Below are 11,261 nucleotides of genomic sequence, written 5' to 3' on the forward strand. Positions count from 1 at the left end.
CCTCATCACCAGTATCCCTTCAGTGATGTCATTTCCAGCCAATCACGGGAGCTCCCTTTCCTTTCTCTGCAGATGCAGTACATGCATCAGTCTCATCGTCCGCATAGATCACATAACTAGACACAACAAACAATAAGAGGACAATGTCACGAGGAAGGCAAGGCGTTACGTCACTAAAATGTAATAATCATTAATAACAGACGATGCAGCAACAGTCATGTTTGCACGAGGTGGGGTGGGGACGCACATGGTTTTACAGTATATCTATAGGTGTTGTGAGGGGGGACGCACATGGTTTTACAGTATATCTATAGGTGTTGTGAGGGGGGGGGGGACGCACATGGTTTTACAGTATATCTATAGGTGTTGTGAGGGGGAGGGGACACACACATGGTTTTACAGTATATCTATAGGTGTTGTGAGGGGGGACACATGGTTTTACAGTATATCTATAGGTGTTGTGAGGGGGAGGGGGGACGCACATGGTTTTACAGTATATCTATAGGTGTTGTGCGGGGGAGGGGGGACGCACATGGTTTTAGAGTATATCTATAGGTGTTGTGAGGGGGAGGGGGGATACAGGTTTGCAGTGCTACAATCTGTTTGTAAGGGGTTGGCACATAGTGACATTGGTTTACGGTAAAGCTATTAATTTACCTTAGTATGGTGGGACAGACTCTTGTGACAGACTTAATCATAAAAATGTTTAATTGTGTGTGTGTGCAGGTAGGGGCTTGCAGGTCTGCAGCAAATCTCTAGGTGCTGTTTGGGGAGTTGGAGTGGGGGGCTTGTAGGGCTGCAGCAAATCTCTAGGTGCAGTTTGGGGAGTTGGAGTGGGGGGCTTGCAGACCTGCAGCAAATCTCTAGGTGCTGTTTGGGGAGTTGGAGTGGGGGGCTTGCAGACCTGCAGCAAATCTCTATGTGCTGTTTGGGGAGTTGGAGTGGGGGGCTTGTAGGGCTGCAACAAATCTCTAGGTGCAGTTTGGGGAGTTGGGGTGGTGGGCTTGTAGGTCTGCATTGAGCCTCTGTGCAGTGGGATGAGCTCACTGCGTCAGTCCTGTTCTGTTGACCACTCACCCATACCAAACAGCACCATCCATTATTCATTAGACTCAGTCGTCATTCCTCTCTCTTGCTCATTATACCGCCTCTGTAGTGATATTAGAATTTAGGGTTTCAATCAATCAATCAAATTACCATTTGAAAGACCTTAGGGCAGGAAGGAGTTGAAGAGAATGGAACACAATGAGACCAAGCAGAATGTATGCCAATGTTTATGTCATTGCCAGTAATTCCAAGCATTTATTTTATGTCAGTAAGAATGACATCATGCTGTATTCCAAAGGGGCAACACACATCCTGAATCCACTTTACCTTCCTCACATCAAGCCCAGAGGATGACGTCATAAGAACAAGACTCAATGTTGTAATGGGGGCATGAGTCATCCTGGTAAGCAAGACTGCTGGACCAAAGTTACCCTAACAATAAATGAGATGAAATCAGTTTCTGATTCAATCTTTTCGAATATGCCTGCAGGCCCATATGATGTCATCTTGAAGAATGCATGTCGCCATCGGACACCACAGATCCTCTTCAATGAAAACGTTTTATTAAGGTTAGGTCTTTGTTATGATGTGAGAAAGGAAACGTGAAGGTAAGTAAATGTATCAAATAGGAACCCCAAAGGGTGTATCACAGCTAATGATAAGCAGCAGGTAGCCCAAGAGCATTGGGCCAGTAACCGAAAGGTCGCTTGGTTTGAATCCTCAAGCCGACTAGGTGAAAAATCTGTCGACGAGCCCTGGAGCAAGACACTTAACCCTAATTGCTCCAGTAAGTCGCTCTGGATAAGAGCGTCTACTAAAACGTCAGATGTGATATTGCATGAAAAAGATAAGTCAGCCATGATTTGCACAGACAAAAGATCATGACATTTGACCTTATTCACTACCTCCCAAAGAGTTCACTTGCATGCAAATGTGATTTCTCAATTGTAGTTACAACATTGTTCCCATACTTGTGTTCAACTTTGACACATTATTCTGCTTTTTACTGTAGATATGTAACGACTAGTAGGCGTTTTGACACTTTCCCACTGAGCTGTGAATTCCTCTCAAGAGATCCTATTTGTTCCCTGTGTGTGTGGCGACATTTCTAGCCCACGGGCTGAGAGGAGGGGCGCGGAGGGTGTGTGAATGTTCTTGCAAATGCCATCGCGGAAGTGAGTCACCATCACTGGAAGAACACAGGGACACAGGAGGCGTCTGGCTGCTGCTATTGTTTGTGTTGCCGCGACAACACTTTCATCTCATCAGAGAGACGGTTTGTGTTTATGTGAACCTGTGTGGTAAGACCCACTCATCTTGAACAAATGGACAAAATACTCCCCTGTATCTGTTGGGCTTTCTGTGCTGCTGCAAACACGACTCAGCAGGCATGACTCATGCATTGGCATTACACATATAGCAGGAATATACAATAAGCAGCAACAGCAGCAGCTATCAGAGCAGATGAAATCTGCATCTACCTTACAGATCTGTAAACATTGAATGGTTAGGGACGAATGAGTTATTTGGGACAAGAGACCTCAGCGATGTACAGCATTGAAGGGAAAGTTCACCCATTTTTACATGGCCTTATTTTCACTCTTCAGCACATTTGTGTTTAAATGTCATTTAAAACAACTAAAATATGCCAATAAGGATTTATGGGACAGTGCAACATAGACAAAAAATCTAAATGTAGCGCAGAAAACAAAATCCACAATGACATTCTGATGTAATAACATACAGTTTGGAGTGTTTCAGCATTTTATATAACATGCCTAGACACATTTTCATAATGCATTGTAGTCTATGGCAAGTGATGACTCTGTAAAGAGAAAAAAAACTAAAAAAAACATTTGGGATATCACCTTGAAGCACAGAAAGAATTAAAATAAGGCCATGTAAAAATGAGTAAATTTCCTCTAACAAATGTGTTTTAATCTGTAAACTCATATGCAGTCATTCTGTAGGCAAATGATGCCATACCCATTTGCAGCAAGGTAAAGAAAGACTGTATTTTCAGTCTTCACAGAATACCATTCTGCTGTATTTGTGAATGCCAGTTTGATTCTTAGGCCAGATGGTGAGAAGGCGTAGAATCCAGAATATTCCGGCTATCCACCCCCTCACCCCATAGTTTCATTCACATAAGGCAGTGTGCATCTCACGAAGCCACACATGACTAGGCTAAACACATTCATAACCTATTTATTTAGCTTTTAAAATTATCAAGACAAACAACACTACAGGACTTTAACATGAGCACATTTGCACTAAAACAGAAAACAAAACTGTTACAAAAATATACACTTCAAGGACTATGTGACTGTTAAAGAGCATTACCCAGATAGGAATGACTTACAGGTGTGTGTTCTTCCACTGAAGAAAAAGCTTCATAGAATGAACATACAATATGCAATAAAACAACTTAGGATAAAAATAATAGGATACAAGTACATTATTCCATCAGCCATTACCTCAATAACCCTCCCTTATAAACAAAAATGAGTCTCGAGCTTCTGACAAAGAAATACGAAACAAGTGGTTCACTTTTCCCAACCCGTATGCAAAAATATTGTCCTTAACTTGATAAGTTGCAGTTAGTAAGATCAAACAAAAAAACCTACATAACACTTGCATTCACAAGGAAGAATATTAATTTAAGTCCGAGTTGAACTGCAACACTGCTTCAGTCCAATGAAGTTCAGCACTTGTGAAGAGGGGACCAGTAGGCATGCAGGTGGGGATAGAGGTCCCAGTAGCCACCACACCTAGGTGTATCTTAGTAATCTAAAGTGGCATCCTTACAGGGTCCTCCAGACATCATTGAGACTTCCTATTTCGTACCTGCACCACTTCTTTCCTCTCCTTCAGGAAGTTCCCGAAGGCTGTGCCCTCCTTGCTCTCCTCAGTTACTGAAAGGGATGATATGTTAAGTCAACAAGGGAACTTACACTGCTCAAAAAAATAAAGGGAACACTAAAAATAACACATCCTAGATCTGAATGAATTAAATATTCTTATTAAATACTTTTTTCTTTACATAGTTGAATGTGCTGACAACAAAATCACACAAATGATCAATGGAAATCAAATTTATCAACCCATGGAGGTCTGGTTTCGGAAAATCTCAAAATTAGTGGAAAACCACACCACAGGCTGATCCAACTTTGATGTAATGTCCTTAAAACAAGTCAAAATGAGGCTCAGTAGTGTGTGTGGCCTCCACGTGCCTATATGACCTCCCTACAACGCCTGGGCATGCTCCTGATGAGGTGCCGGATGGTCTCCTGAGGGATCTCCTCCCAGACCTGGACTAAAGCATCCGCCAACTCCTGGACAGTCTGTGGTGCAACGTGGCATTGGTGGATGGAGCGAGACATGATGTCCCAGATGTGCTCAATTAGAGTCAGGTCTGGGGAACGGGCGGGTCAGTCCATAGCATCAATGCCTTCCTCTTTCAGGAACTGCTGACACACTCCAGCCACATGAAGTCCAGCATTGTCTTGCATTAGGAGGAACCCAGGGACAACCGCACCAGCATATGGTCTCAAAAGGAGTCTGAGGATCTCATCTCGGTACCTAATGGCAGTCAGGCTACCTCTGGAGGGCACATGGAGGACTGTACAGGCCTCCTAAAGAAATGCCACCCCACACCATGACTGAACCACCGCCAAACCGGTCATGCTGGAGGATGTTGCAGGCAGCAGAACGTTCTCCACGGCGTCTCCAGACTCTGTCACATGTGCTCAGTGTGAACCTGCTTTCATCTGAAGAGCACAGGGCGCCAGTGGCGAATTTGCCAATCTTGGTGTTCTCTGGCAAATGCCAAACGTCCTGCACAGTGTTGGGCTGTATGCACAACCCCCACCTGTGGACGTCGGGCCCTCATACCACCCTCATGGAGTCTGTTTCTGACCGTTTGAGCAGACATGCACATTTGTGGCCTGCTGGAGGTAATTTTGCAGGGCTCTGGCAGTGCTCCTCCTTGCACAAAGGCAGAGGTCCTGCTGCTAGGTTGTTGCCCTCCTACGGCCTCCTCCACGTCTCCTGATTTACTGGCCTGTCTCCTGGTAGCGCCTCCATGCTCTGGACACTACGCTGACAGACACAGCAAACCTTCTTGCCACAGCTCGCCACTCATGCAACTGTTCAGGGAAGTCAGGAACCAATACACGCAGTCAGTCAGGAAAGCTAAGGCCAGCTTCTTCAGGCAGAAGTTTGCATCCTGTAGCTCCAACTCCAAAAAGTTCTGGGACACTGTGAAGTCCATGGAGAACAAGAGCACCTCCTCCCAGCTGCCCACTGCACTGAGGTTAGGAAACACGGTCTCCACCGATAAATCCATGATTATCGAAAACTTCAATAAGCACTTCTCAACGGCTGGCCATGCCTTCCGCCTGGCTACTCCAACCTCGGCCAACAGCTCCGCCCCCCGTAGTTCCTCACCCAAGCCTCTCCAGGTTCTCCTTTACCCAAATCCAGATAGCAGATGTTCTGAAAGAGCTGCAAAACCTGGACCCGTACAAATCAGCTGGGCTTGACAATCTGGACCCGCTATTTCTGAAACTATCTGCCGCCATTGTCGCAACCCCTATTACCAGCCTGTTCAACCTCTCTTTCATATCGTCTGAGATCCCCAAGGATTGAAAGCTGCCGCAGTCATCCCCTCTTCAAAGGGGGAGACACCCTGGACCCAAACTGCTATAGACCTATATCCATCCTGCCCTGCCTATCTAAGGTCTTCGAAAGCCAAGTCAACAAACAGGTCACTGACCATCTCGAATCCCACCGTACCTTCTCCGCTGTGCAATCTGGTTTCCGAGCCGGTCACGGGTGCACCTCAGCCACACTCAAGGTACTAAATGATATCATAACCGCCATCGATAAAAGACAGTACTGTGCAGCCGTCTTCATCGACCTCGCCAAGGCTTTCGACTCTGTCAATCACCAAATTCTTATCGGCAGACTCAACAGCCTCGGTTTTTCGGATGACTGCCTTGCCTGGTTCACCAATTACTTTGCAGACAGAGTTCAGTGTGTCAAATCAGAGGGCATGCTGTCCGGTCCTCTGGCAGTCTCTATGGGGTGCCACAGGGTTCAATTCTCGGGCCGACTCTTTTCTCTGTATATATCAATGATGTTGCTCTTGCTGCGGGCGATTCCCTGATCCACCTCTACGCAGACGACACCATTCTATATACTTTCGGCCCGTCATTGGACACTGTGCTATCAAACCTCCAAACGAGCTTCAATGCCATACAGCACTCCTTCTGTGGCCTCCAACTGCTCTTAAACGCGAGTAAAACCAAATGCATGCTTTTCAACCGATCGCTGCCTGCACCCGCATGCCCGACTAGCATCACCACCCTGGATGGTTCCAACCTTGAATATGTGGACATCTATAAGTACCTAGGTGTCTGGCTAGACTGCAAACTCTCCTTCCAGACTCACATCAAACATCTCCAATCAAAAATCAAATCCAGAGTCGGCTTTCTATTCCGCAACAAAGCCTCCTTCACTCACGCTGCCAAGCTTACCCTAGTAAAACTGACTATCCTACCGATCCTCGACGACGTCATCTACAAAATGGCTTCCAACACTCTACTCAGCAAACTGGATGCAGTCTATCACAGTGCCATCCGTTTTGTCACTAAAGCACCTTATACCACCCACCATTGCGACTTGTATGCTCTAGTCGGCTGGCCCTCACTACATATTCGTCGCCAGACCCACTGGCTCCAGGTCATCTACAAGTCCATGCTAGGTAAAGCTCCGCCTTATCTCAGTTCACTGGTCACGATGGCAACACCCATCCGTAGCACGCGCTCCAGCAGGTGTATCTCACTGATCATCCCTAAAGCCAACACCTCATTTGGCCGCCTTCGTTCCAGTACTCTGCTGCCTGTGACTGGAACGAATTGCAAAAATCGCTGAAGTTGGAGACTTTATCTCCTCACCAACTTCAAACATCAGCTATCCGAGCAGCTAACCGATCGCTGCAGCTGTACATAGTCTATAGGTAAATAGCTCACCCTTTTTCACCTACCTCATTCCCATACTGTTTTTATACTGTTTTTATTTATTTACTTTTCTGCTCTTTTGCACACCAATATCTCTCTACCTGTACATGCCCATCTGATCATTTATCACTCCAGTGTTAATCTGCAAAATTGTATTATTCGCCTACCTCCTCATGCCTTTTGCACACATTGTATATAGACTGCCCATTTTTTTCTACTGTGTTATTGACTTGCTAATTGCTTAATTGTTGTCTGTTCACACTGCTATGCTTTATCTTGGCCAGGTCGCAGTTGCAAATGAGAACTTGTTCTCAACTAGCCTACCTGGTTAAATAAAGGTGAAATAAAATAAAAAAAATGTCCCATCCCGGATGAGTTGCACTACCTGAGCCACTTGTGTGGGTTGTAGACTCCGTCTCATGCTACCATTAGAGTGAACGCACCGCCAGCATTCAAAAGTGACCAAAACATCAGCCAGGAAGCGTAGGAACTGAGAAGTGGTCTGGTCACCACTTGCAAAACCACTCCTTTATTGGGGGTGTCTTGCTAATTGCCTATAATTTCCACCTGTTGTCTATTCCATTTTCATAACAGCATGTGAAATTTATTGTCAATCAGTGTTTCTTCCTAAGTGGACAGTTTGATTTCACAGAAGTGTGATTGACTTGGAGTTGTTTCAGTGTTCCCTATATTTTTTTGAGAGGTGTATATTGCCAGTATTTTTGTGTTTGATCATATTTTTGTAACAAATCTTCGCTTTCCACGCAAGAATCATTCACAAATCATGATTAGGCTTGTTTTTAGGAATGCAAGGATGTTATTGGTTAAATCAATGATAGAACCTTGAGGCCACTCAAAAAGTTTCTCCCCTTACCGTTGTGATCTATGTCATCTGTATCGCTGTCCTCCCCCTCCTCTTCCTCATCCTCATCAGGGTTACCACGGTTGAAGATGAGATCACTTCGGCCCGCCACATCAGCTTCCTCTGGAGGACAGAAAGCGACATTTTATTATTTCTTTCACAGAACACCGGTCTCATGTACCTGAGCCAAGCATATAATACACAACGTGGGATCTCTTACACAATCAAGCACGTAATGCATTGGGGGGGGCACTCTCTCGCTCACAGGCACACACACACACACACACACCTGTCCGTGAGGTCGTCTCCATGGCAACAGCTCCCATGTCCTTCCGTAAATGCTCCATCTGCTCCTGCTGCTTCCTGCTCTGAGCATCAGCCTGGAGGGCATACCAGGACCGTCAGAGAATGATAGATGCTACGTGTGTGCACAGGAAATTTGGTATTTATACACTCACCAGTTCTTTATGAAGTCTTTCATATTCAGGACGATAATCCCTGAATAACACAAAACAATTAATTGTCATACAAATATTACAGACAGTGGTGTGCTTGCAAAACAGCCCCCTCACTCACGTCTCGTACTCCTTTGTGGCCTCTGCCACCTGAACAAAGAACTCGTCCAATCCGCTGCCTGTGACTGCAGACACACCCACAACCTGCATATGAAACAGACGTGACCAAGCAGAGGGAAAACTCTATAAACCCTCTCAAAAATTCACAGAAACACTTCCCCTTAGACTGATGTAAAAGTCCAACAAAACTCATGGAATAGTGTCTCAAATACACACACGCAGATCACACACAAATAATACTAGTTCTCAGAAGTGTGCACTGAAGTAGCATACGGTATTGAAAGACAGACACATACCCGTAAGTTGGAGTAGAACTCGTCCAGCACAAGGCTCATGGAGCGCGTCAGGTTGCTGACGTAGGACGTCTCCTGGTTCAGAGCGTCCTGGAACACCTCAAAGTCCTGCATCCACTCCACCGCAAAGCTGTGGTCGATTATGTCTGTCTGAAACCACACAACACAGACATGTACCAAAATCTGTGGTTTGTTATCTCTGTATTATTATTCCCCCCCCCAAAAAAAAACATATTTCCTTTGAGCATGTCAACACTTACAGACCTATAGTTTTTTTCCCCTCATTCAGTAATTCACTGTTACCAATATAGTGGTTTGATGAAAGTGTTCCAATCATTTCCTACCTTGTTCATGATGACAATGAAGGGCAGCTTTGTCTTGTACAGGATGCTGGGGGGTAGGGGGGACACAGTCACAAAGTGAACAAACAAAAGCACCACACTCGTTCTTTAATTGCCTATATGTAAAATATTACATTTGTTCAAACCAATTTGTGGTTTTATTTGACCATCAGAAAGTAGCTAGTGCTCCCTTCAGTGTCAGACCTGCAGGCGTAGAGCATGTTGGACATGAAGGTGACTGGGTTGACGCTGCGAGACGTGTCCATCACGTAGACCACCACACAGGGGAAGGAAGAGGCCTGGAAACACATTCACACCAAACAGATCACAATTATGTTGCAGCTAGTCATATCTTAAGACTTAAATGTTATAACACATTACTACTACACACCAGAGTTTCAGTGATGATGGTTCCAGACGCTGACCAGGTGAACACTTCTATCTGTCCAGGAGTGTCAATCAACACATATCTGTAGACATAGGTCAAAGGTTAGGGCAGGTAGGTACGCACCAGAAGAGGGGATGGCAAAACAACAGTACAATGCTGTACTAACTATGCTTCTTCTATGCTTAACAGGAGTACATCTACTAACTTTCAAAAATACTTACTGGTGATTGTACTGTTTCTTCTCAATGAATTTCATGACCTGAGAAGGCAAAACGGGAGATTTTGATTCATAATATATAAATTGTGCAAGCAATAGTGACATCTATTGGACAGTCGAGGTGTCAAATACACGTCCTGTTATAACAGAAAGAGAGTTGGGCCTACCTGATCAAACCTCGTAGCAAAGAGATTCAACGAGGTGACGATTCCTCCATTAGGACCTAGGCCATATTGCTTCATCACTTCTTTGTAATTCACTGTGTCACGGATATCTACAAGGGGACAGACAATAAGCAGCTATCAGTTACTTATTAGCCATGGTTGGTAGCTAGCTAGCTAATACAATAATAGTGTCGTGGGATATCAACATATTTACAATTCTTGAATTCTATCAATAGAATACCAAGGGGAAAAAAAACATACCTTTCTGAACATTCAACACATTAATGATTGGCAAGAAGTATTACAGTATCAACATGATGCCAGACACATGCATGGTGGTCTGAATGATTTCTTACCGATGTTGGCTGGGAAAGGAACTTCGTGCACCGCAGGGTCGAGGTTGATAACATATGGAGGAGACTTCTTGGTGTGAAGATGAGCATTGAGTCGCTGTGAAGAAACAACAACGTCAGCTCCAGCTACGTAACATGAGCATAGGTAGTAGCTAAGTTAGAACCCAGATGTCAGTGACTTAGCTAAAAAATATACCGTTTCCAAACTGCTTGACTAAATAGAAAAGAAAAATACTAAATTCCAGAATACAATTGTGCTTAGTTTGGTTGAGCTAGCATAGCTATGTCTCATAACGTTACCAGTACGGTGTATCTAGCTAACTTACCCAGCCACTGTAGTGCTAACAGTTAGTTAGCCAACATTAGCTCGTTTTAGCGTACCTGCACAAAAGTTGTTTTTCCAGACCCTGCCATGCCAAGCACTATGAGACAAACGGGTTTCTTCTGCGAAGCATTTCCCGAAGTAGTCTCTTGTGCTGAGTCGCGATTGTCGTCGTCGCCTCCTCCATCGTCGCATTCACCCCTTTCTCCTTCTTGACAAGTGCTCCCAGACGCAGTAGCCATGCTGGTTGTTGGTAGAGACTGTTGCTGTGAAGTAGTCGCGTCTGTCGCAAAGGGCCAGCTTGTCTTTCTTATTTCCACCACTAAGTGATGCTCTTATCCGATCTTTTTGTTTCCGTTTTCTCCTTCAGCGTAAAAAAAGGAAAATGCTATTCAATGGCGTACAGTACTTAAGTAAAATACTTTAAAGTACTGCTTAAGGAGTTTTTGGGGGTAACTTTTACTTCACTACATTCCTAAGGAAAATACTGTTCTTCTTTCTCCATACATTTCCCCTGACACCCCAAAGTATTCGTTACATTTTGAATGCTTAGCAGGACAGGAAAATGGTCTAATTCACACACTTATCAAGACAACATCCCTGCTCACCCCCACTGCCTCTGATCTGGCGGACTCTCTAAACACATGCTTCGTTTGTAAATAAATGCGTTGGAGTG

The 11,261-nt window shown here is 44.7% G+C and overlaps 1 protein-coding gene across 1 annotated transcript; it reads right to left on the reverse strand.

Annotated features, from left to right (window-relative positions):
* Nucleotides 1-3,239: 3,239 nt before the first annotated feature.
* Nucleotides 3,240-10,906, reverse strand: gpn1 (GPN-loop GTPase 1). The gene is made up of 13 exons (XM_035743218.2): nt 10,645-10,906; nt 10,267-10,360; nt 9,914-10,020; nt 9,751-9,788; nt 9,533-9,611; nt 9,346-9,440; nt 9,145-9,190; nt 8,804-8,950; nt 8,509-8,591; nt 8,391-8,430; nt 8,222-8,312; nt 7,945-8,055; nt 3,240-3,962 (listed from the first exon to the last, which is right to left on the reverse strand). Exons 1-13 carry the CDS (start codon nt 10,825-10,827, stop codon nt 3,871-3,873), a joined length of 1,206 nt encoding a protein of 401 aa, XP_035599111.1. The 5' UTR covers nt 10,828-10,906; the 3' UTR covers nt 3,240-3,870.
* Nucleotides 10,907-11,261: the final 355 nt, after the last annotated feature.

This window comes from Oncorhynchus keta, chromosome 29, assembly GCF_023373465.1.
Source record: "Oncorhynchus keta strain PuntledgeMale-10-30-2019 chromosome 29, Oket_V2, whole genome shotgun sequence".
NCBI lineage: Eukaryota > Metazoa > Chordata > Actinopteri > Salmoniformes > Salmonidae > Oncorhynchus > Oncorhynchus keta.